The sequence below is a fragment of the Phocoena sinus genome, chromosome 5 (genome assembly GCF_008692025.1).
Source record: "Phocoena sinus isolate mPhoSin1 chromosome 5, mPhoSin1.pri, whole genome shotgun sequence".
NCBI classification, from domain to species: domain Eukaryota; kingdom Metazoa; phylum Chordata; class Mammalia; order Artiodactyla; family Phocoenidae; genus Phocoena; species Phocoena sinus.
The window spans coordinates 88641648-88668957 of NC_045767.1; the positions used below are offsets into that span (position 1 = coordinate 88641648).

Here is a 27310-nt window from a genome sequence, read left to right on the forward strand (position 1 = left end):
TTTTGTTTTTTTCCATTTCTCTAGGAGGTGGGTCAAAAAGGATCTTGCTGTGATTTATGTCACAGAGTGTTCTGCCTATGTTTTCCTCTAAGAGTTTTATAGTGTCTGGCCTTACATTTAGGGCTTAAATCCATTTTGAGTTTATTTTTGTGTATGGTATTAGGAACTGTTCTAATTTCATTCTTTTACATGTAGCTGTCCAGTTTTCCCAGCACCACTTATTTAACAGGCTATATTTTCTCCATTGTATATTCTTGCCTCCTTTATCAAAATTAAGGTGACCATATGTGCGTGGTTTATCTCTGTGCTTTCTATCCTGTTCCATTGATCTATATTTCTGTTTTTTCACCAGTAACATACTGTCTTGATTACTGTAGCTTTGTAGTATGGTCTGAAGTCAGGGACCCTGATTCCTCCAGCTCCGTTTTTCTTTCTCAAGATTGCTTTGGCTATTCAGGGTATTTTATGTTTCCATACAAATTGTGAAATTTTTTGTTCTAGTTCTGTGAAAAATGCCATTGGTGGTTTGATAGGGATTGCATTGAATCTATAGATTACTTTGAGTAGTATAGTCATTTTCACAATGTTGATTCTTCCAATCCAAGAACATGGTATATCTCTCCAACTGTTTGTATTATCTTGAATTTCTTTCATCCGTGTCATAGTTTTCGGCATACAGGTCTTTTGTCTCCTTAGGTAGGCTTATTCCTAGGTATTTTATTCTTTTTGTTGCAATGGTAAATGGGAGTGTGCCCTTAATTACTCTTTCGGATTTTTTATCATTAGTGTATAGGAATGCCAGAGATTTCTGTGCATTAATTTTGTATCCTGCTACTTTAGCAAATTCATTGATTAGCTCTAGTAGTTTTCTGGTAGCATCTTTAGGATTCTCTATGTATAGATTCATGTCATCTGCAAACAGTGACAGCTTTACTTCTTCTTTTCTGATTTAGATTTCATTTATTTCTTTTTGTTCTCTGATTGCTGTGGCTAAAACTTCCAAAACTATGTTGAATGATAGTGGTGAGAGTGGACAACCTTGTCTTGTTCCTGATCTTAGAGGAAATGGTTTCAGTTTTTCACCATTGAGAATGATGTTGGCTGTGGGCTTCTCACAGACAGCCTTTATTAGGTTCAGGTAACTTCCCTCTATGCCTTCTTTATGGAGGGTTTTTATCATAAATCAGTGTTGAATTTTGTCGAAAGCTTTTTCTGCATCTATTGAGATTATCATATGGTTTTCCTCCTTCAGTTTGTTAATATGATTTATCACATTTATTGATTTGCGTATCCTTGATTTGAAGAATCCTTGCAATCCTGGGATAAACCCCACTTGATCATGGTGTATGATCCTTTTAATGTGCTCTTGGATTCTGTTTGCTAGTATTTTGTTGAGGAGTTTTGCATCTATATTCATCAGTGACATTGGCCTGTAGTTTTCTTTCTTTGTGACATCTTTGTCTGGTTTTGGTATCAGGGTGATGGTGGCCTTGTAGAATGAGTTTGGGAGTGTTCCTCCCTCTGCTGAATTTTGGAAGAGTTTGAGAAGGATAGGCATTAGCTCTTCTCTAAATATTGATAGAATTTGCCTGTGAAGCCATCTGGTCCTGGGCTTTTATTTGTTGGAAGATTTTTAATCACAGTCTCAATTTCAGTGCTTGTGACTGGTCTGTTTATGTTTTCTATTTCTTCCTGGTTCAGTCTCAGAAGATTGTGTATTTCTAAGAATTTTCCCATTTCTTCCAGGTTGTCCATTTTATTGGCATATAGTTGCTTCTAGTAATCTCTCATGATCTTTTGTATTTCTGCAGTGTCAGTTGTTATTTCTTCTTTTTCATTTCTAATTTTGTTGATTTGAGTCTTCTCCTTTTTTATCTTGATGAGTCTGGCTAATGGTTTATCAATTTTGTTTATCTTCTCAAAGAACCAGCTTTTAGTTTTATTGATCTTTGCTATCGTTTCCTTCATTTTGTTTTCATTTATTTCTGATCTGATCTTTATGATTGTTTTCCTTCTGTTAACTTTGGGGTTTTTTTGTTCTTCTTTCTCTAATTACTTTAGGTGTAAGGTTAGGTTGTTTATTTGAGATGTTTCTTGTTTCTTGAGGTAGGATTGTATTGCTATAAACTTCCCTCTTAGAACTGCTTTTGCTGCATCCCATAGGTTTTGGGCCGTTGTGTATTCCTTGTCATTTGTTTCTAGGTATTTTTTGATTTCCTCTTTGATTTCTTCAGTGATTTCTTGGTCATTTTGTAGTGTATTATTTAGCCTCCATGTGTTTGTATTTTTTACAGATTTTTTCCTGTAATTGATATCTAGTCTCATAGCGTTGTAGTGGGAAAAGATACTTGGTACAATTTCAATTTTCTTAAATTTACCAAGGCTTAATTTGTGACCCAAGATATGATCTATCCTGGTGAATGTTCCACGAGCACTTGAGAAGAAAGTGTATTCTGTTGTTTTGGGATGGAATGTCCTATAAATATTAATGAAGTCCATATTGTTCAATGTATCATTTAAAGCTTGTGTTTCCTTGTTTATTTTCATTTTGGATGATCTGTCTATTGGTGAAAGTGGGGTGTTACAGTCCCCTACTATGATTGTGTTTCTGACAATTTCTCCTTTTATGGCTGTTAGTATTTGCCTTATGTATTGAGGTGCTCCTATGTTGGGTGTATAAATATTTCCAATTGTTATATCTTCTTCTTGGATGGACCCCTTGATCATTAAGTAGTATCCTTCTTTGTCTCTTGCAATAGTCTTTAATTTAAAGTCTATTTTGTCTGATATGAGAATTGCTACTCCAGCTTTCTTTTTATTTCCAATTGCACGGAATATCTTTTTCCATCTCCTGACTTTCAGTCTGTATGTGTCCCTAGGTCTGAAGTGGGTCTCTTGTAGACACAACATATACAGGTCTTGTTTTTGTATCCATTCAGCCAGTCTATGTCTTTTGGTTGGAGCATTTAATCCATTTACATTTAAGGTAGTTATTGATGTGTATATTCCTATTACCATTTTCTTAATTGTTTTGGGTCTGTTATTGTAGGCCTTTTCCTTCTCTTGTGTTTCCTGCCTAGAGAAGTTCCTTTAGCATTTGTTGTAAAGCTGGTTTGGTGGTGCTGAATTCTCTTAGCTTTTGCTTGTCTGTAAGCAAAAGCAGATTCTCTGTTGAATCTGAATGAGATCCTTGCTGGGTAGAGTAATCTTGGTTGTAAGTTTTTCCCTTTTATCACTTTAAATATGTCCGGCCACTCCCTTTTGACCTGCAAAGTTTCTGCTGAAAGATCAGCTGTTAACCTTATGGGGATTCCCTTGTATGTTGTGTGTTGGTTTTCCCTTGCTGCTTTTAATATTTTTTCCTTCTATTTAATTTTTGATAGTTTGATTAATATGTGTCTTGGCATGTTTCTCCTTGGATTTATCCTGTATGGGACTCTCTGCACTTCCTGGACTTGATTATTTCCTTTCCCATGTTAGGGGAGTTTTCAACTGTAATCTCTTCAAATATTTTCTCAGTCCCTTTCTTTTTCTCTTCTTCTTCATGGACCCCTATAATTCAAATGTTGGTGCATTTAATGCTGTCCCAGAAGTATCTGAGACTGTCCTCAATTCTTTTTATTCTGTTTTCTTTATCTGCTCTGTGGTAGTTATTTCCACTGTTTTATCTTCCAGGTCACTTATCTATTCTTCTGCCTCAGTTATTCTGCTATTGATTCCTTCTAGAGATTTTTAAATTTCATTTATTGTCTTGTTCATCATTGTTTGTTTGCCCTTTAGTTCTTCTAGGTCCTTGTTAAACATTTCTTGTATTTTCTCCATTCTATTTCCAAGATTTTGGATTATCTTTACTATCATTACTCTGAATTCTTTTTCAGGTAGACTGCCTATTTCCTCTTCATTTGTTAGGTCTGGTGGGTTTTTACCTTGCTCCTTCATCTGCTGTGTGTTTCTCTGTCTTCTCATTTTGTTTCACTTACTGTGTTTGGGGTCTCCTTTTCATAGGCTGCAGGTTCATAGTTCCCATTGTTTTTGGTGTCTGCCCTCAGTGGCTAAGGTTGGTTCGGTGAGTTGTGTAGGCTTCCTGGTGGAGTGGACTGGTGCCTGTGTTCTGGTGGATGAGGCTGGATCTTGTCTTTCTGGTGGGCAGGACCATTTCTGGTGGTGTGTTTTGGGGTGTTTGTGAACTTATTATGATTTTAGGCAGCCTCTCTGCTAGTGGGTGGGGTTTTGTTCCTGTCTTGCTGGTTGTTTGGCATGCGGTGTCCAGCACTGGAACTTGCTGGTTGTTGAGTGGAGCTGGGTCTTAGTGTTGAGATGGAGATCTCTGGGAGAGCTTTTGCCATTTGATATTACGTGGAGCCAGGTCTCTGGTGACCAATGTCCTAAACTCGGCTCTTCCACCTCAGAGGCACAGGCCTGACACCCGGTCGGAGCACCAAGACCCTGTCAGCCACATGGTTATTCCTTCCTCCTGTTTTCTGATGACCAGTATCTTCAAAGGCTCTCCAGAACTCTGCAAATGTAGAAACTTCAGGAAAGGTAGGAAGGAAACATAGCCAATTTGTTTATTACCTCTGGATGCAGGGTTACTGGTATTGTGATTGTGAAAAGCACACAGTGCTAATGACAGATTCTCTTTCTCCTCTGAAACTCCAGAAGAATTGAGATGCAGTCCTGAGGTCAAAAGACTGCTGGTCAGACAGCAATATTTCCCACTGTGTGCACAAACCAAGCCAGAGGATAGCAACAGCAGCAACACACTGGGCTTATTCTAGGGCTTTCAGCTCAGCTTCCAGCTAGAGGAAAAGCCACTACTGTCACCGCCACAGCCGCGCTGGGTCTGCCAATCCAGTTGCTTATCTTTTGATCACTAAATTATGCTGGGTTCCTACATTTCTTATATAGAAGGCAAGTACTAAATTGCTGGTGAGCCCTGAATGATCTTGTCATCAAAGGAAAGCAGAAGAGCCAAGATGGACCTCTGGCCAGAAATAGAGGGAAACTGCCTGGGGACAACGTTGACTTACTAATGCTGATGGCTCCAGTTAGCTGGTCCCCCTTGTGTTGGCATTTTTCTAGCCCTGTGATGATGGTATTGTTGCAACTGGAAAGTGGAGGCAACAGACATTGGTGCAAACTAATGCTCTGTGTAGCCTCAGCTTATGTTTGTTACTTAATCACCTCAAGTTTCTGTTTCTACCAGTATTAAATATCTACCATTCAGAGTTACGAGGAAAAGGCCACATACCTGAAGTATACAACTCTAACCCTACATCTCAGGCTGAACAAATGGGTGGTAGCACCTCGGAATCCAAGTTCATATTGGTCTAGCATCCCACAGGTGGGTTTATGAGACCCCCTCCCTGTGAACAGATGGGTGAATGTTGGTGGTGGCAGGTGGGAAAAAGAACCCATACAACACAAAAGCCATAAACAGAAGACTGTATCCCATGTATTTGGGCCTATTGAGGAAGAAGAGCTTGAAATGTGTGCATCATTTCAGTGTGGATGTGTCAGCGTAGATGCTAGCATTTCTGAAAAAAGTGATTAGATGATGCCTGGTAATAAATGACGTGATAGACTCAACAAGCTTCAACTTACACAATTATCTAGTCTGCTCCGTTTATTTAAAAATTGTTTCATCTTGCCCAGTATGCACTACACTCCAATTACTGAGTCAGAGCCTCTCGCTTTCAAGAGAAGCAAGACTTTTTTTTTTACTTTTCATGCAATTGGACTTTAAAAAATCATAAGTCATGTTACTATTTGGAATTGAAATTTCACAAACCCATTTCATATAAGTTCACATCCCACTTCATTTTTACAAAGAAGTCCTTTGTAGAAACTTGGTTCTAGTACCCTGACACCTCTGATAAAAACATACATACCATGTATGTCTACCCTATTTAGATGGAAATAATTAACTGCAGGCAGACGTGGGTTCAAATCTCCATTCTACCACTTAGGCTATGGCAAGTTATTTAACTTCATTAAGATTCCATTTTTTCAACAGTAAAATAAATCATCTAAAGCACTTAGCCCAGTGCCCAGCATGAAGATATTTATTGTTATATATTTCAAGGTGTTATTACTGTAAAAGAATGATAATTAGGCAGGGTTTATTATTGTCACTATTTTATTTTATTAATTAAATTTTTTATATCTGTCTCTTCTCAAAAACTATTTTAGACAGTTCACAGCAAGAAACAGTAAAATTGAGGGGAGATAAATTAGGAGTTTGGGATTAATATATACACACTACTCTGTATAAAATAGGTAAACAACAAGGACCTACTATACAGCACAGGGAACTGAGCATACTCAGTGTCTTGTAATAACCTATAATGGAAAAGAATCTGAAAAAGAATATATATGTGTGTATATGTATATATATATGTGTGTGTGTGTGTGTGTATGTATAACTGAATCACTTTGCTGTACACTTGAAATTAACATGACATTGTAAATTATACTTCAATTAAAAAGTGCAAGAAAAAGAAAAAAACTCAAAAAAAAGAAATAATAATAAGGTTAGTAATATTAGAAGGTAGACACAAGCAAAAAGGAAGTTCACAGGCTCAACACGGGGTCAGAGGTTGAGTCCGTTGCCTACAATTGGTTAAGCCTGCTGCCTCTTTCCACTCCCATGGTCCCTCCATCATGCTTCTCCTAAATTCAAATGGCATTGGAATAACCATGGGCATTTTCAGAAGCTGAGATGTGGAGACATTTAGTTTGGGTTTAGTGTGATATATTTATGTGATCCACAGTAAACTTCTATGTATAGTTAAAATATAGCTAGCCATCCTCATGTGGGAATGGCTTCCAAGAATATTCCTACTTCCCATGCCTAATTCTCAATACCTACTCATTCTACACCTGACCTAAAGGTGCAGGACCAGAGATCATACTGTGAAATGAATATGTCTTGAAAGCTGGCACTGGAAACATGTGAGTAGAGGAGGAGAAATAGGCCTTCAAACATACAGATGCTATAACAGAGGTCAGGTAGTTAGTAAAAATATTAAGTTGTTTTTCGAAATTTCATATTGTTTGTACTATTTGTCACCTCTTAAAAATCTGAAATTTGTTGCAATTTCTTTTCTTATCTAAACAAACATTTTTCTTACCTAAATTTTGTGTTGTTTTTCTTAAAGGAAAGCCCCCAAAATTATTCTAGCTAAGGCCTCATATAACCTGGATCCACTGTTAATTAAGTATCGTATTTAGCTTAGCTAGTAACCAGAGTGGTAGGAAAACACAGAATGTTACATACTTCTTATTATGTAAAAGCAGGAAATAAATCACATGATGGCTGTAAGAAAAGTGATTAGAATTCCTAAAATAAGATGTAGAAGGGAAAGGCACTGGTCTGGACACTCCACTAGCAATGGGACTCCAGAAAAATAAGTTATTAGATGTCAAGGACAGCAAGGTTTTTCCTGAAATAAAATTCTAGAAGAAATTTCCTCTGTAGAGTTTTATATAATGCATATTAAGTGACATAGTACAGCTTTCAACAATATTTTATGGAAAAGTCCTTCTCTAGGCTTGAGATTCTGTTTGACTAGCCCTGCTCACCTCTTCTAGCCTCATCTCTCACCACTCTCAGCCATGGAGTTCTTTTGCAGCCATTCTAGACTTTGCTAAGTTGTTAGAATTCACCTTGTTCATTCTTCTTCCAGACTTCTCTAATGTTATTCTCTGCCTTGAACACTTTTCTATGTTCTTCTGGATACCTTCAACTCAGACATCAGGTTATAGCTTATATCTCACTTCCTCTGAGACACCTTCCATAAAATCCCTCCTACGTATCCCTCCAATGTCAGTATTACACCTGACATTGCAAGGTCTAGATCCACTATTGGATAAATAGCTCCATGATGGCACCAGACTCTGTCCGTGGTGTTTACCATCGTAACACCACTCACTTGCACTGTTTCCAGCACCTGCTGGGTGCTTAATAGATTTCCTACATCTATCTCTCATTTGTGAGCTTTAGTAAATACACCTTAGTGGAAGTGATTCTTTAAAGGAGCTAAGCTAATCTAAAGGTATGGGCTACAGATGGTGTGACTCAAGTCACACCAGAGACAGAAAGTGGCTGAATAGCTCTATTCCCAAAACCACTTCTCTCAACCAGGCATTTCAGCAGAACTGAACTGCAAATATTTTAAGGTTCTCTTAGATTGAAAGTCCAGACTACTAGTATTCTACTCTGCTGATAAAAGACAATATCATAGGCTTTGGAAAACAAATAGGGAGATTCTTGTTAAGGAAACTGAAAGGCAGTGAAGTCTAAGGAAATTCCCAATGTCCCAGGGTTGGTGAGTGATCAATTAATCTAGAAACTAGGTATTCTGACTCCCTGTGATTTTTCCCCACCATTTACACCAAGATACTCAAATAGGGACAATAACAGTCGTTAAGAAAAAAAAGCTAAATAAGCTGTGTCTTAATGTCACTGCTTCAATTCAGGCCAAGACAACATGGAGTAGAGGACACAACAGGGACCTTGGGGTCAGACTGTCTGGCTTTAGCCACTTACTGGCTATGTAATTAAACAAGCTACTTAATCTTTCTATGTGTTTCTTTATAGTAAAATGTATATAATAATAGAACCTATCTCATAGGCTTGTGGTGAGGAATGGTGAGAATTAAACCATGAAAATTGCTTACAGCAGCATCCAATGCATATAATAAATGGTCAATATATAAAAGATATTATTTCCATGATGATATGACATTACAACCAGCTTCCACGAAGTATAAGAAGTAGAAAAATGCTTAAGTCACATGAAACACCTACTATGAGTCAGGCACTATTCTAAGTATACATTACTCAGTATTTTGAAACTCAAGGCCTGGGTTCTTAACTATTGGGTTACATCTTCTCAGACTGAAGAGAGAAGATGGAGAACAAAGTAATCTTCTTAGATTCTGAGTCATTTTTAAGCTGATCTTCAGTACATATAAACACTACCTCTGAGGGTGGCCCAAATAAATAACCACCTGCCAGCAGTAACTCACTGGCATCACAGAGTAACTTTTGTATTTGTAGATCAAAAGCTAGACTTAAACTGAATAAATCTGATAAACTTTATGATCCAGTTTTTTTTTCTATATTCTATTTATGAAGATGTTTGTTTGCTCCTTGGAGGTTTCTTTGTTTGCTTTCTGTCTTTTTGTTCTTTTTTTCATCAATAAGCACAAAGAGGTGAAACAGCCTTAAAAATCTTTAAGAAATGTTTCAGTGGTCAGTAACAAAGCAGCTATTGAGCAAGCTCTAATCATAATCACAGGTAACATTTATATATCTATTTGTGGCATTTATTTAAGCTATGTACTAAGAACTTTAAATAAATTATTAAATTCTCAACAAACTAATGAAGGAAATACTATTATTATCCCCCACTTTACAAAGAAACTGAGGCTTAAAGACTTTAAGTCACTTGACTAAGGTTTTAAAACAATTAAGTCATAGATACCAGAATTCAAACCCACTACTGAGTTCTGACTCAGAAATTTTCCTATCCCAACAGCTTATGCAGGATGGGTGGGCACCTCAGCTGGGGATTTGCATGAAGAGGCTGCTCGGGAAATGTCTGTGGAATAAACATTATTAACCATTTAACCTGTGAAAGATTAAACTACACGTTGTCTTCCTTATGAAAGAAGGTGTTTCACATTTAGGGCCGGAAGATATGCTATAGGAATAGTTCCAGAGAGAAATCAAGATTGTGGATGCTTGGATACTATTTGGCCACCAATAGTGGATTCCTAAAACACTACTTTATTTCAAGTACCCTAAGTTCAGCAATCTGCAGTGTGGAAGGGTTCTACTAATAATAATCCACAGAACTTCAGCATGACAGTCATGCTTAGAAGATCTATTTGCTCTGAGAATCATTACTGCCTTTATTGCTCGTAGGTCCTTAATTATGAAGTATAATGTGGAACCACAAAAGTACCTTAATGTATTGATCAGTCATACACTGATCATCATTCAGTGCCTGCCAGGTGTCAGGCACTTTACACACATTATTTAAATTACTTCCTAGAAGAAATTTATTACCCCCATTTTACTGAACAGGAAATTAAACAGTTGGTTAATTTGTGGAAGGTTTAAACTCAGGTCTGGCAACTCCAAATCTCAGTCTCTTTCCACCATAGAAATCAGAAGATTTTTCTGCTCCCAATGGCTTAAAATCTAGGGCAACGAGAGGATCTTAGGAGAGTGTGGAGGTCACAGACCCTTCAAGGATATAGGTTCTCCTTCAGGGGAAAAAAATTGCATCCACACACAAATTCTTACATACAGTGGCATGGGTTTACACAGACCGAATAAGAAGTCTTGTTTTATGGACGAAGAGGGAAACAGAAAAAGAGAGAGAGAGATAAATTCTAAAAATTTAAAAAGCCAAATAATAAACATATTCAAAAACAGTTGTAATCGTTTGGAGGGAAAAAGTATTTATAAAATAAGTAAAGATAATTGGAGTAAAGGAGGAAAAGTCACAAAGGACTAATTTCAGAATATTCTATGGAGTTAAGCAATTCTTTAGTGTTTTTAAAGAAAAAAAAGATGCTTGGTTGTTTTCTCAATCTGATCCACCACTACTAAGAGTTCACCCATCCAATAGCTTAGCTGGTTTTTTTTTTTAATATTTATTTATTCATTTTGGCTGTGCAGGGTCTTAGTTGCAGCACACGGGATCTTCGTTGCAGCATGCAGGATCTTTAGTTGCGGCATGCAAACTCTTAGGTGCGGCATGCATGCAGGATCTAGTTCCCCAACCAGGGATCGAACCCAGGCGCCCTGCATTGAGAGTGTGGAGTCTTACCCACTGGACCACCAGGGAAGTCCCTTAGATGGGTTTTTAAAACATGGATTATTTCATGACCACTAACCAGCCTTAAGGCAGAGGGAACAAGGGTAAACAGAGAAGCGATCAAGTGAGGTTTAGTAGCAACTCCCAAGAACCTATATGGCTAAGGCTGATAAAACTCTAGCCTCTATGTGAAGGGTACAGGCAGAAACGAGGGTCATCCAGCATCACGATTCCCATTTCATCTTCGTGAATACACTGTTCCCTCAGTGTCCTACCACTTACAAACAAATCTCAGCATACACACAATATTGTAATTCCTACTCAGTTTCTACAAAGTCAGATAAAGACAGTCAGACGCTTGGAGCAGATATAACTTTGCACACTTTCTTGGACACATACAGACTTAAAAGATATTTAGATATCAATTTAAAGTCATCTATTCCGGTGCAATTTTATTCTTTGTGGTACTAAATTCAGGGAGTTTGAGGGCTAAAAAATGCAGTGTTATTTGGCCCAAGAGGAATGACATGGCACCTCTCATGCCTTGGAAGAACAGCACCTTATACAACCCCTAGGTGAACTGATGTGCACAGTCACACAGAGTAGGAACCATCTTTTGGCATCAAATTCAAAAATTCTTGCTATTTAAATGCCAACACTAAAATAAGCAAATATCACCACTATAAATGGAGCCATAGGGAACAGGAGAATCTAAGTTCAGCAAAGATAACAAAGCTTGCTCTCGTCAATGAAAAGTATAATTGTCCTATTTATTTATTTAGCAGTGAAGTCTTTATTATGGGAAGTCAGATTTCTAAACACATCCATAACATAATTCCTTCAGCGAATTTCTCAACTCCGATTTTCATGAGGTTGTATTATCATGAATAGCTGAGAGTTCATTTGTCATTTTGCCTTTCTCTTCTACAACTCTGAATCCCCAGTAACTAACCTATACTGACTTCAAAAAGAGCTCTATGGCCTGGTATCCTTATGTAATATGAATCAAATCAAGTCACTGAGTTGAATGTTGACATAACATTCCAGTTAATTTTAATTATATATTAAATATATACTAACTAAACGTATTAAACTAAATACATATTTTGGCCTGCCTTTTGATCATGGTCAATGCTTTATGACAATAGCATATGGTTAATATTCATTCACCTTTGTTCCCTAAATATCTTTGCATAAACAATGTTTCTATACTTAAAAAACCCCAAATTCATCAAGGAAAGCATCTTCTAAATCTTACTGCTGTAAGCTCATTTTCCTCGACTGTTATTATACATAATAAGAGGCTTGATTTGACAGCTCCTATAATAACATATTATAAATTTTACATTGGATGTGTTTTAAACTCTTGTGATGGCAAAACCATTTTTCTCAAAGCTGATTGGTTGTGCAGGTCTACAACAGTGCTTAAATGTGACCCAAGCTTTCTGAAAAGGAGGAGTCTTTTTATTTTAAGACTTTTTGGTACAGAAAATGACATCTTCATGAAGAATTTTTGTTTTATCATTAAGAAATAAATGTGTCTAGCTTCTTGAGATCTCCCTGGCTTTAGCAACTTGTAGTCATTTCCACTGTAGACCATTAAGAATATATTTCAAAGACAGGCTAGCAAAGTTCAAGTAAAAGTTTTTTTTATATGTTGGAGTTTCTAAGTGGCATTGGGTGAGTATTAGAGATTTTCAACATAATTAACATAGTTCCAAATAATGAACTTAATTCATAGATGTTGGTTGACTTCCTGATTGCATTCTTTGATGTTTGTTGATCATCAATTTTTGCACAGTAATCTTTTGATAAAACTTTAAACTTCTTCGTTTAGTTGGTGTATTTATTTTTCTTATAAGCTTTCTTCCAAACTAATTAGATCTCATTTAACACTGGGCTTTTGTACACGTCCCCATTGAGCATTCAAGTTTTGTCAACATTGCACTAAAAGTATCTCAGAATACAGTGCCTGGGTCATTTTCTCTCTGATTTAGCTTTCACCTTACTCTTAAAGCAACAGAAGATTAAGCTTGAAGAGAGTTTGAAAACTCTCTAATAAAGGTAGAGCTGAAGTTTTGCTCTTAGTTTCTTCATTTATTTGTTTCATTTCTATATTTGAGTTTCTTCTCATGCAAAATCTATACTTTTCTTAAAGGCTTATGAAAATTTTGGTGAAAAAATGTTGCTGCTGCAGTGCAGGCATGAAGCTTCATCTCCTAAGCTAGATAACCTGGTGAGTATTTTCATTTATTTTTCCTAATACAAAGAGATCACATAGCGAACTAAATATTGTCAGAAGTACACTTGAGAGGATAAAACACTATTTAAATATGTCAGAAGAATAAAGAGCATCTGAGACCACAGATGGAATGTTAGAACTAAGAACTTACATAGTCATTGTATTCCATAACAATCATTATAATTTAAAAAAAGAGCTAAGCATAGACTTTTATACAATCATGAATTTTTAGAGATGGAAGGAATCTTAAAGTCATCCAACATAATATATTAATTTTATAAAAGAGAAAAAGAGTGACATTTTATATTTGCAAAACAAAAGACCACATCTTCCTATATGAGTGTTTAGCATTATCAAGAATCTCAGTGACTGCTACTATAGAAATTAGAAGGATGATTAAGCAAGATAGAAATTAAACATACAAAGCTTCCCCCAAAATCTCAAGCCATAATCTTAGAAAATAGATTAAGGAAAGCATTCACCAGTATTCTCTTTATTAACTTCCTTGTGCTGTTGTAGCCTATACTAAGCACACTAGTTTCAGTTGTTTTTAATTCTCTACAATGCTATGATTCTGAAAATCTTTAATTGGTAAGAAAGACATTTACATATTACTGCTTCCTTTGTTTAATTACACTCTTCCAATTTCTCTGATATATAAAAGGTAACTGTTTAAACCTACAGTTTAAGAAAATGATGAAGTGTCCTCTAGTTATATTGCTTCTGTGGAAAGCAAGTAGAAGGGTGAGCATTGGCTCAAATCACTACTAGGTGCATTTCATGCCCAGGAAATGAAAGAAACAAAAGGAATGAGCAAATACTGGTGTCTATATCCTGGTTACTATGCTAGGAATTGTCTTGCATCTGATAAACTGTGAAAATATATCGTTCTGATTAAAACCTTTATTTTTGTCTATTGTATATGCAAGTGGAAGAGTTTTCTTAAGGGGTTACCCAAGTAAATGCTTTAGAAGAAACCTTATTCAAAGATGTAAATACAAGTATTAATTATATAAGCCTTGCATAATTAACTAGAGTGGGATAAATAAAATCCATGAAAACAATCTCTGAACTTCATATTTGTCTATAGTTTCTATCTTTTCCTCTATGTTTAATCAAAGTGTCTAACAAAGAGATAAATTTATAGTTTTTCTTATTTTTTCCCATTTCTTTTACCAGACTTTGAGCAGAAGTGATTTGTAAAAAGATTAAATAATAACAATAATAATAGAAACAACAATAGCGGAAAGAAGAAAAGCACAGATTCTAAAACATTCCAGTGTATATAACAAGACATTTTATAATGGAATGTAGTCTATAGCACCTTAGAAAGTAGCTCAAAGTACTGATTTTGGATTGTCCCGTCACTGGGACTGAGATTATCCTGAACAGTGAATATAGACACTACTATGACTTTCTAAACCAGCCTAGCAACTAGAAATTCAAAATCACCAATATTCATATTTTTCAAGATAAACTCCTAATTTCTAATTTTCACATTCCAGTGCTATGAGCCATCTTTTCAAGCATCAATGTTTTCTCTGTCTCTCTGTCTCTGTCTCTCTCCCTCTTACTTTTATCTTTCCTTTTTAACTGACCCTTTTGGCAGCTTAGAACAGTACCAGGTAATAACCATCTAATAGTTTCTTAATGTAAAATAAACATGGCAGCAGAAGTCCCTTTCACTGTGTATATCAGTGTTCTCCTTGACAGGCAGGTGGGCTAGTGCCTGGATAAGCACCAAGTGCCCCCAGCAGAATTATTTCACAGTTCAAAACTAAAATCCAGTTTTGTATCCCAGGTACCAAGTGGAAAAAGGAAGATTCTCCTGGTTTTTCTAGGTCTGCTTTGTTATTCCATAGCTATGCCAGTGAGTATTAAAAAAAATTAGGACTTTTCTTTATGTTCTATTGTTGCATAGTTTGGGGGAAATTCCTGGGCTTATTTCAATTGATGTTCTGAATTTGTCACAAATATTCTCTCACTTCCAGATGCAAATGCCCCGAATGCCTGGATTTAGCAGTAAAAGTGAGGAGGTATGTATGTTTAGTCTCAGGAGAGACATTTTCCAGAGCCCTGTCCTGAGAGTTCATTTAAAAAGAATATTAGGGAGTTCCCTGGTTGCCTAGTGGTTAGGATTCTGGGCTTTCAATGCCAGGCCCAGATTCAGTCCCTAGTCAGGGAACTGAGATTCCTCAAGCTGCAGGTGCCACCAAAAAATAAAAAATAAAAAGGAGAATAATGGAAAACTTTCTGATATATAAAATTTCTTATGAAAGAGGTAAAGAGACTCTACCTCTTAAACTCTCAAATCATAGTGCCATAGAAGGTTTTTAAATTTCATTACTTATTTTAAATTCATGTATAACTAGTAAAAGACATTATGACTGTTATATCTAAAAATCAGAAACTTGCTTCTTGTGATTTTATTGAATAAAAAATTTTCACTTTGTGCCACATAAATGGATTCCTTTTGTCACAGATGCGCTATGGTCACTTCAACTTTATGAACTCCCCACCTGTAAGTTCCGCTTTATATTATTTCTAATGATTTCTTGTTTATATACAGATAGTTATAAGGTTTGTCTTAGCTAATAAAGACACCAATCATTATTCACATGTTTTAATTAACCATTATAAGAGTTTCAAGGAAAATAAATTGTTTCACCTATCCCCTTACACCAAATTTTCTTCTTATTCATTAATATTGTACTTTCATGTAGAAAAAAGCATTTATTAATTACACTGCTTCTTTATATCTGAGAGAAATTTGTTCTGGGAAAAGACTATACAAGATATATTTACAAATAATGAGAACAAAAAATAGCATAAGTAAATACTGGGAGGAGGATAAAGTTTTATTTGGATTATCTTGAAAGATAACACTAAAATTATGAAATAAGTTTTTGTCTAATTTTTAAAATTTAGCTTATACTTCCCACTATGTGCTAATTCTTAGAACTAACTAATAATGAATGTATTATCAGTTGAATCTTCTGGCATAATTTTTCTGAAAAAATTGTATGATAGTACAATAATACTATATGTTACTTTTGACTTTGGTAACATGATCATGAGACCCATTTAGGGGAAAAATCAAGGACTTCATCAATTTTCCCTTAATCTTTTTCATTCAAGTCATTCTCTTTTAAAGCCTCTCACCTAAAATCATCACCATTGTCAATTTTCTCATCTTTATCTTTTGATAGGCCCAACTTTTCAAACTCTCATTCTCAGTTTTAGCAACTTTGCCAGTGATTTGAAATTTTTACCAACTTAACTGTCATGAAATCCTACATCTTAATGCAAGAGTTGCAATTTCACCTTCCATCAATCCACATGGCATTTGCACGGTATTGTGTGTGTATCATCCATAGACAGTGAGAGACGGATTAATGAAGCCTGGAGACAGAGACTGGTGTTAAGTCAGAGAGGGAATGTTTGAATGGGAACTACTGTTGTAAGAGGTCAATTCATACATTAGCATTTTCAGATTATAACTGCTTTTGCTTCCCTGCCAACCTTGTAATTGTGGAGATTTTCATAATGAAAACGGAATTAATGAGGATTCACCTGTAATCGAGAAGCACAGGCCCCATATAAGGATATTTACACACATAAAATTTTTACTCTTTCACTTTCTTTTTTTTTTAACACTCTCACTTCGTCTTCTTTTTGCTCTTTCTCCTCTTCATCCAGCATATAACAAGTCACAGGAATTGTGAACTTGATATCAACTCCTCTGTAACTTGACTTGTATACTTCTTACCTGAGTCAGGGCTTCAGAGTTAGAAAATTATAAGCTGAATTCTTTAACTGAAATTTCTCACCTAATTCTGCCTTTTGCTTTGTTTCCTTGGTTTTATGAAAGACTGAAATTCATTTCTGTAAGAAAACATGTAAAGAAATGCTAGCTAGGCAGGTGAGAGGGAGGTCCAAGAGGGAGGGCATATATGTATACATATTGCTGATTCACTTCGTTGTACAGTGGAAACTAACACAACATTGTAAAGCAACTACATTCCAATTTTAAAAAATAACAAAAATAAAAAGTATAAGAGAGCATTTTAAAAAAAAATGCTAGGGCTTCCCTGGTGGCGCAGTGGTTGAGAGTCTGCCTGCCGATGCAGGGGACACGGGTTCGTGCCCCGGTCCGGGAAGATCCCACATGCCGCGGAGCGGCTGGGCCCGTGAGCCATGGCCGCTGAGCCTGCGTGTCCGGAGCCTGTGCTCCGCGACGGGAGAGGCCACGACAGTGAGAGGCCCGCGTACCGCAAAAAAATAAATAATAAAAATAATAAATAAATAAATAAAATAAAATGCTAGCTAAAGAGCTTGAAGCTTCCATTGTTGACTTAAGCTTCATAGGCTTTTTAAGATCCTGGACTGAGTTTTAGAGACTGACAGAGAGGGTGAGGAGAGCTGGAGTACCAGCACTCATGTGAATTTACTGTTATTTACTACCCTTGCAGATGGCACACCTGGGTCCCTTGTATGGAAATGGTATGCAGCTCCCTCAGCTCTTCCTACCGTACCAGATGCCCATGTGGCCTCAGCCACCACCCAACAAGCGCCCACAGAAACCTTCATCTCCCTCAGCACCCAAACACCAGAGCAAGACTGATCAAGCCCCAGAGACCCAGAAACCCAACCAGCCTCAACTAAAACAGCCCCTACCAGAGCATCCTTTAAAGCAGCCATCACTCACCCCAACTCAGCCCCAAGAGGAAACCCAGACACCTCAGGTGAGGCTTGCCCAGCAAAATTCCAAACCAGAGTCATAAATGGCCTCAGAGGGCTTCGGAGGGCCATGCCACCCCCACAAACACACTTCCTCCAATGCTCCTCAACACGGATACCGCTATGTACAAAACAGAATCATTAGTTTGGACACTTTCTTCCAAGGTGATGCTGTCACCACCTACCCAAAACTGCCTGGCAAGTCTATTCTAGCCTTCATTTAATGGAAAATTACCCAAATGCTGTTGAGAAGCTCCTTTTAAAATACAGAGGCAACAGGGTATAAACATGAGCACCAACAGAAAAGTCAGGGGACAGAGATTCAAATTCTACCCCGGCCCTTATTAGTTGTATGATCTTGAGCAAGTCACTTTGCCTTTCTAGGCTCCAGGTTCATCATGAGTAAATGGAATGTTCTCTAAGTCCCTTCCAGATCTATGCTTCGACTGTCTAAAACATTGCTCTGAAAGTTAACACTGCTTCCAGGACTTCAGGATAGCATAAATGTAGTCCTGACTTAAAACAAGAAGACGGGCAGATGATTTCTCAAGATCTCATCCATCATGGAGCTTCTAAAATGTTGTCTTGAGTCAATTAGCCTTCATTATCAGACCTACTATAGCTGTAGAGAATACAAATTTGAATGAAAAGACACTCCTGGCTTTGAATCCTGGCTTCAATCATTTACCAGCTCTGAGATTTGGGGCAAGCGACTCAATTTCTCTGAACCTCAGAATCTTAAGTGAAATGAAAATAATAATAGCACATATCTTCTACAGTTATGTGAGGATTAAATGAGCTTACTAGTATAAAATTCTCAGCACATTACCTAGAACGTAAGTGCTCAATAATACTAATTGTTATTATTATTATCATCTCTGCCCTTAAAAAATTCAGTTTAATGCAAAGGAAAATGTAGACTTCCAAGTTCTAAATAATTGTCTTTAATAAGTTTGTTTCATTTTTCATTTACTCTTCTCATTTCCACATCACTCTGATTCTTTTCTTCTTTCTAGGCATTCCCACCATTTAGCAATGGGCTATTTCCCTATCAACCGCTACCGTGGCATGTTCCACATGTGAGTTCTTTTCCTTTAAACTAGAACTGAAAAATAGTATTAGCATGCTGTATCTCAAACTAATTTGAGTTCATACATTTTAAATGGAATGCCATATGCCAATCAGTAGAGAATATGAAACAAAATCATCACATCAGTAATCATGTAGGAAAAAAAGAATTTTTAATTGGATTTTTTACTCAAATTGTTGAAATGAACATAGACTAAATCATCCAACACTACTACTAACTTAGATAATGAATTAATTTCTAAAGCTTGTGCTCCTTCAGTACTATTCCTCACCCAAGAGATGAGAAAACACAAAGATTATCCTCATTTAATGTAATGGGGAAACTGGGACAAAATGGAGTTTGAAAACCATGATTAGGCTAAGATCCTTCCATAATGTCTTATTATTTCTAGACAAAGATATTTCATTGTAAAGAATTTTGCAAAATAATTATAGGAATCCTTTAAAGGTTAAAATCATTAAAATAAAACGTAATGTTGAAATTGCATGTCAAGCATTTAAGATATGAATCGCAAAATAAACTAATTGAACTATAGAAATATTAATGGTCAGTTGCAGTTAAACTAACAAAAACAACATCAGTAAATATTTGATGACTCTTCATTTAGCTATGGCATTGGTTTTTCTTGTCTACAACTCTATAGCCAAGAAGGCTTCTTATAACCAAGGAACAATTCATTTCAAGCAGTAAAAATTTCTTATTTCTTTTTCCTTATAAGAGTGACATCCTTTTTACTGGCAATACTGAACAAAGAAAATGAAGGCAGTACCAGGTGAAGATTTAAAAAGGAGATGAACACGATTCTCTTGCTGAAATAGCTATTAATCTCATCTATGTAGAACTTCTGTGGGAGCTGAATTGCTTTTTGAAACCCTCCCACTATGCTTTTCTCAACCCTCCTATGAGCAGAAACCCAACCTCCTAGTTTGATTAGGAAAATAAACCTTGGTTTTGACTATAAAAATATTTTAGTAATAATCCAGGAAGGATTGTCAGTTTGTCACCTTAAATGTAAACATTCAAAAAATAACATCATTATTTAATCTCAATTATTAGATATTCTAATATAGATGTTTGGATCCTAATAGCACTCAAATCTCTGTGCGTGTGTGTGTGTGTGCACGCACACGTGTGTGTATTGGTGATGGGGCAGGACTGCCAGGATATGCAGCCACATGTGGTATTTTCTGTAAGATAACCTGGGATCCAGATGAAGGCTTTGTATTTACCAGAATTCACTGATGGTTATGTCATAATTATTAATAGCTAGATTTTAAGAGCTAATGACTCAGAAGTTAAAAGCCACCAACAGTGCTAACGCTGACTTGAACTATTTTTTAAAATCTTGAGTTTTACAATCATATGGCAACATAGAAAGTGGTTTTCTCTGTGTTCATTGTGTCTTTCACCTTTCAGAGGGTACCACCAGGTTATGGACGTCCACCAGTCAGCAATGAAGAAGGTGGAGTAAGTACAAGCAAAGCTACAATCCTCATTAGGAATTACAATATGAAAGTCTGCTTTTTTTTATCCCTATCTAATAAGAAAGTTAAAATCCAACACATGAACCTGTAGCTCAAGCACCTGTGATTTTTAAAAAGTGAAACAAACCAAGCAAGTAATCTAAAATAAAATAAATGTGATATATCATTTCTCCCCTACATGTATAGAAATCAACCTCTCTCTCTCTCTCTCTCAGAAGGCTAATTTACTAACCTTTGCTCAAGGCTGATGCTGGACTCTAAACAGTGATGGAACAACTAGTCAACAGGAACGAAGTAAATCTATCTCAGAATGTTATCCCCAGAAGGAAATTAAGTAACCATCTAATGACCTCATTGTACAAATAAATTGAAGCCAAGAGAAGCTAAATTACTATTCAGTTTTACCTACTGAGTTAGAGGATAAACTGGACCCAGAATCCAAGTGTTCTGATATCCTATTCAATGGGTTTTTTAGTACACCACACTAGGAGAGGGGCCAAATGCAGTGATACACTATTTAAATATTCTAGCAATGTGTCATCAAAAAAAGCCATTGTAGTGATTGTGGCACAGTACCCCACCCCTAGATTGTACTTCCTCTTTTTCCCTAAATATGTGATATGTCCTCAGTGAAATGTGGAAACCTGATAGTTCTAGGGGGAGGGGCTGAGGGGCGGGTTGTTAAAACAATGACATTGAAAATTCCTATTCAGTAATGGCATAAGGTGCTTTCAGATATACCATTGTGAAATAATCCCAAATCATTATTCAGATAAGTGCATGCAACCTGGAAATGGGCACTTCAATTTTTTCAATTTTTATTGTGGTATAGTTGGTTTACAATGTTGTGTTAGTTTCAGGTGTAGAGCAAAGTGAATCTGTTATATATATGCACGTATCCACTCTTTTTTAGGTTCTTTTCCCATGTAGGCCATTACGGAGTATTGAGTAGAGTTCCCTGTGCTATACAGTATGTCTTTATTAGTAATCTGTTTTATATATAGTAGTGTGTATATGTCAATCCCAGTCTTCCGATTTATCCCTCCTCCCCCTTACCCCCTGGTAACCATAAGTTTATTTTCTATATCTGTGACTCTATTTCTGTTTTGTAGATAAGTTCATTTGTACCCTTTTTTTTACATTCCACATATAAGCGGTATCACATGATACTTGTCGTTCTCTGACTTCACTCAGTGTGACAATCTCTAGGTCCATCCATGTTGCTGCAAATGGCATTATTTCATTCTTTTGGACATTTAGGTTGCTTCTATGTCCTGGTTATTGTAAATATGGGCACTTCAAATTTTTACAAACATTTCATGAGAGAGTGAAGGAGGATGATACAGGCAATTTGCATAGGTATTAACATCTGCATTCCACCTCTCAGGGACACTGCCTGATTTGCTGCATGCTGTCTGAGACATATCCTCATGCATCCGTCTCTTCATCTCTATCCACAAGTAGGGATAAAAATACTTTTTCTTTAGATTGTATTTTTTTTAAAGAAAAACTAAATGACCTAAATGCCACATGTGTGTCTAACAAACATACTAACTGACACTGCTCATGATGATTGCATCATTCATTAAACAAACATTTATTAAGCACTTCCCACTGTGCTAAGTACTGGGGAAAACAAAGATGAGAAGCATGTTTTCACTCAAAAACTTCACATGGGAAAGTCAAGTGGAAGAATCCCAGAAAAATAAGCAACTGAAATTCAGTGGGATAATTGTTAAAGCAGAAGCCTATACTGCTGGGGACACCTGAGAGTAGAGCCTAATTCTGCCTAAGAAAACCAGGACAGAGAAGGGAGCATTCAAGCTGAGTCCAGAAGATGAATCAAGTTCTCCAGGAGGGATAAATGTATAGGCAAAGAGAAAGTTCAATCTGAAGAAGCCATGTGCAAAGGCACTGAAACATAGAGTACTCAGAGAACTAAAAGTAGCTGTTTTTAAATTATTATTTATTGTAGTAAGAACACAACATGAGATCTACCCTCCCAACAAATTCTGAAGTATACAATACAATATTGTTGCCTATAGGTACAATGTTGTACAGCAGATCTTATTCATCTTGCTTAACTGAACCGCTAAGCCCGTTGATTAGCAACTCCCCATTTCCCCCTCCCCCTAGCCCCTGGCAATCACCATTCTACTCTTTAATTCTATGAATTTGACTCTTTTAGATACCTCATAAAATGGAATCATGCAGCATTCATCTTTCTGTGACTGGCTTATTTCACTTACCAAAACGTCCTCAAGGTTCATCTATGTTGGTGCATATTGCAGAGTTTCCTTCTTTTTTAAGGTCATTGTGAATAGTGCTGCAAGTAGTGTGATTTACAACCGCATAAACTACAAGGGGGAGGAAATGAGGCTGGATATAATTGTTATGGGCCAGATGATTATTTAAAATAGTAATTATTATCTTTATTAATATATTATTATCAGGCACTTAGTAAGTACTAGACACTGAGCTTTATATATGTTACCTCACTTGATCTTCATGATAACCTATGAGGTAGATATTATTTTATTATCTCCATTTTACAAATGAATAAACTGAGGTTAGCCCAGAGTCATATTATTAGTACTGGTGGAATAGGGATTTTAACCCATATTTGTCTAGAGCCCCACTCTTTGGCACCATGCTTTGTATGTTATGCTCTGGGTTTACAGTTTGTCCTGTAAGGTAAGGGCAACTTTAATTAATATTTAAGGAGGAAAGTGACAGAACTTTCCCACATACCCACCCCCAACCTCCACTACTCTGATGGCAATGGACAGGCAGGATTATAGGAAAGTAAAATTATATCCAGAGTAACCAGTAAGAAAACTGTTGCAATAGTTCAGGGGTATTGGGGATAAAGGAGGAGGAGACAAAGATGAAAGTTTAGATTTTATAAGATTTGGTCATTAATTATCTGGGGGAAATAAAGGAGAGAGTGGAAACTTGGGAAACTGGGTATATAGTGGTGAATTCTGCTTAGATATAGAATATTAGAGAATAAGGTTTTGGGGAAAATGAGTCCAGTGTGGGTACATTCAATTGGAGATACTCATAAACTCTTTAGTGTAGCAGTCTTGCTGTCTCAACCTCAGGAGAGAATCATGTGCCAGAGTTATGGCTTTAGGAGTCACTGGCATGTATCTGTATTGAAAGAACTGGACTGCAATAGATTGATCAAAGCAGGTGTGCAAAATGAGAACAAAAGAATAAGGTGGATAGAGGATGGAATCCTAAAAAAAAAAACAAAAAGAACTTAGATTTAGAATCCAGGCCTAGGAAGAGAAAACTGAAAAGTAATGGTCAGAGAGTAAGAGTACCAGAAGGAAGAAGGGTCATGGAAACCAAGGAGGAATCAAATTTCAAGAAAGAAAGCGTAGCCAACGGTGATTTTAAAATTATGTGGCCAATAAGATTTTTACTATCACTTTTAAAAATTCCAAGCAGCACCATGGTGGGAAACAAAGAATAATTGTCAATTTCCATCTTCTTCCCTACAGAATCCTTACTTTGGATATTTTGGATATCATGGATTTGGGGGCCGTCCTCCTTATTATTCAGAAGAGATGTTTGAACAAGATTTTGAAAAACCAAAAGAAAAAGATCCTCCTAAAACAGAAAGTCCAGCCACTGATCCTTCAGCTAATTCAACAGTTCCTGAAACTAATTCTACCCAGTCAAATGCACCCAATCCCAGAGGGAGTCAGGGTGGAAATGACACCAGCCCAACAGGAAACAGTGTCCAGGGGTCTAACACTGTGAGCAATACTACAGCTCAAAACAGCCCTGCAGTAAATGTTTCAGGCCAGGGAGTTCCAAGAAGTCAAACCCCACGGGGACCAAGTCAGACAAATATTCATGAAAATTATCTAAATCCTAACATCCATAGTTTTCCTGCAGGAAGACAACGGCGACCTACTGGCACCGCTATGGGGCACAAACGTAATGGGCCTTTTTACCGAAATCAACAAATTCAAAGGGGTCCCCGGTGGAACTCCTTTGTTTTGGAAGGCAAACAAGCAGTTCGTCCAGGATATCCAATATACCGCAGAGCTTATGCTTCCACTGCAAGAGGCAACTCTCCTAATTATGTAGGAAATCCAGCAAATTTCAGAAGAAAGCCTGAAGGGCCAAATAAACACCCTGTGGGAACCAATGTTGCCCCTCTGGGTCCCAAACATGGTACTGTTGGCCACAATGAAAACATCCAAAATCCAAGAGAGAAGCCAGTAAGTCAAAAAGAAGGAATAGTCATTCCTACAAGGGATCCAAGTGGCCCCTGGAGAAACTCTCAAGACTATGGAGTTAATAAATCAAACTATAAACTGCCTCACCCTGAGGATAACATGCTAGTCCCAAATTTTAATTCTATTGGTCAACGTGAAAACTCTTATTACCTGAGAGGAGATTCCAGAAGAGCTCCAAATTCTAATGGAAAAACCCAAAGCCAGAATTTGCTCAAAGGGATTATTTTGGAGCCAAGAAGAATTCCATATGAATCAGAAATTAATCAGCCAGAATTAAAGCACAGTATATATCAGCCTGTGTACCCTGAGGGATTTCCTTCCCCTCCAAGGGAACATTTTAATGCTGAAAGAAATACTTGGAACCAACAAGAAATCTCTCCACCTTTTAAGGAAGATCCTGGAAAGCATGAAGAACACTTACCTCATCCTTCCCATGGCTCTGGAGGACGTGTTTACTACCCTGACTATATCCCCTATGACCCCAGGGAAAACTCACCATACCTTAGAAGTAATACATGGGCTGAAAGAGATGATTCTCCCAATACAATGAGGCAACCTGAAAATCCACACTATCCCATGAATACTCCAGACCCAAAAAAGACAATCCCTTATAATGAAGAAGACCCAATAGATCCAACTGGAGATGAATCTTTTCCAGGACAAAGTAGATGGAGTGTGGCGGAGTCAAGCTTTAAAGGAGATCCAACAGTTAGGCACTATGAAGGCGAGCAATATACCTCAAATCAACCAAAGGAATACCTTCCCTATTCCTTAGATATTAATCCATCAAAACCCAGGAAGGATTTCCCTTATGGTGAATTTTACCCCTGGAACCCAGATGAGAATTTCCCATCATATAATACAGCTCCCACTGAACCGCGGCCAGTGGAGAGCAGGGGCTATTATGCTAATAATGCCGTTGGACAAGAAGAAAGCACTATGCTTCCTTCTTGGAACTCCTGGGACCACAGGATTCAAGCCCAAGAGCAGAAAGAAAGAAAGCCATATTTTAACAGAAATTTCTGGGATCAGCCAACAAATTTACACAAAGTCCCTGCTAGTTCACCATACCAGAAGGAGAACAAGCCTTATTCCAGTGACTCCCCAGCTGGGCTTCAGAAAAATCCAATATGGCATGAAGGTGAGAATTTGAATTATGGCATGCAGATCACTAGGTTAAATTCACCAGAGACAGAACACTTGGTTTTCCCAGACTTAATTCCTCCAAGTTACCCAGCAGTTCAAAAAGGAGCACATTTATTTCACCTAAGCCAGAGAGGCCCTTGCTGTGCTGGTGGCTCCACAGGGCCCAAGGACAATCCACTTGCTCTACAAGACTACACTCCATCTTTTGGTCTTGCACCAGGGGAGAACCAAGACACCAGCCCTGTGTATATAGAAGACAGTCAAACTAAGCATGTAAGACATACTATCTCCCCGACAAGCATCCTAGCTGGCCAAAGAAACAGCTCAGAGAAAAGACTGCCTGGAGAAAGTCAAAACCCAAGTCCTTTCAGAGATGACATGTCCACTCTGAAGAGGAACACACCACATTCTATAAATCAGTTGGGCCAAAGGGGAATTATGCCCTTTCCCAAAACCAGTTCCCTTCAATCAAAGAATACACCTTGCCTCAAAAGTGATCTTGGAGGAGAAGGAAACATTTTGGAACAAATATTTGAAGGCAACCAGCTCAATGAAAGAACTGTTGATCTTACTCCTGAGCAGCTTGTTATTGGTACACCTGATGAAGGTCCCAAGCCAGAAGGAATTCCAAGTGAAGTGCAAGGAAATGAGGGTGAAAGGCAGCAGAGACCATCTAGCATCCTACAGTTACCATGTTTTGCCTCCAAATTAACAAAGTATCACACCTCCGGCACTGGAACTCCATCTAGCATTGGAAGGCAAGGCTCATTTGATGGGGATCCAATTACGCCTACTGAAATTCCTAACTCATTGGCTGAGTTAGCTACCAGGGCACAGTTTCAGAATATAAATGTAGACCCACTTAATAGAGATGAACACACTCTATTTGATTCTCTTCAAGTAGGGACCAATCCACAGGACCAGGTGCAAGACTGCTTACTACTTCAGGCCTAGGAATTATCTCAATCAAGCATTCTTTGGGGAAGGAAAATACCTGCTATTCTACAGTGGTTTCCAGACATTCTTCCCCCAAGATTTGATAAGTATCTCACCCTCTTGGTTATCCTTAAGTTTTTCCCCATTCCAGCAATAGGAGGTTGGGGCTCTGGGAGTTGCTAGATCCAGTATTGTCACCAATTAGCACACACTTAAAAAATAAAAAAAAACAGGAAGTCTATGACCACCAGTGCCTTGAAACTTAGAAGCCACTTGTCTGGATTAGTTTCCCTTTGCTTGCCGATTCTTCCTTTTTCTCTCAAGGTTCCATACTTGCAAAATTGTCTGGTTTTGCAAGACAGAAAAGCAGATGAATTTTCCATTTTATGTATGGAGATCTATACATCAATATAACCCTAATGCACTGTACTTTTTTTTTTTCTCATGTTGGTCTTTGTCAGGTTTTTTTTTTCCTGGTTAATATTCTCTTTTGGAATTTTTTCTTCTACTACCTCTTTCTTTACCTTTATCATTTCCTTTTTTATCTTCCTTCCTTCTTTTCTTTCTTTCAACCATTCTGT

General features: G+C 37.3%; 1 protein-coding gene across 1 annotated transcript; it reads left to right on the forward strand.

Moving 5' to 3' along the window:
• The first annotated feature begins 13017 nt into the window (after positions 1-13017).
• ENAM (enamelin) lies at positions 13018-27221 on the forward strand. The gene is made up of 8 exons (XM_032632983.1): positions 13018-13071; positions 14879-14947; positions 15069-15113; positions 15560-15598; positions 17550-17822; positions 18834-18896; positions 20324-20374; positions 23901-27221. Exons 1-8 carry the CDS (start codon positions 13018-13020, stop codon positions 26745-26747), a joined length of 3441 nt encoding a protein of 1146 aa, XP_032488874.1. The 3' UTR covers positions 26748-27221.
• Positions 27222-27310: the final 89 nt, after the last annotated feature.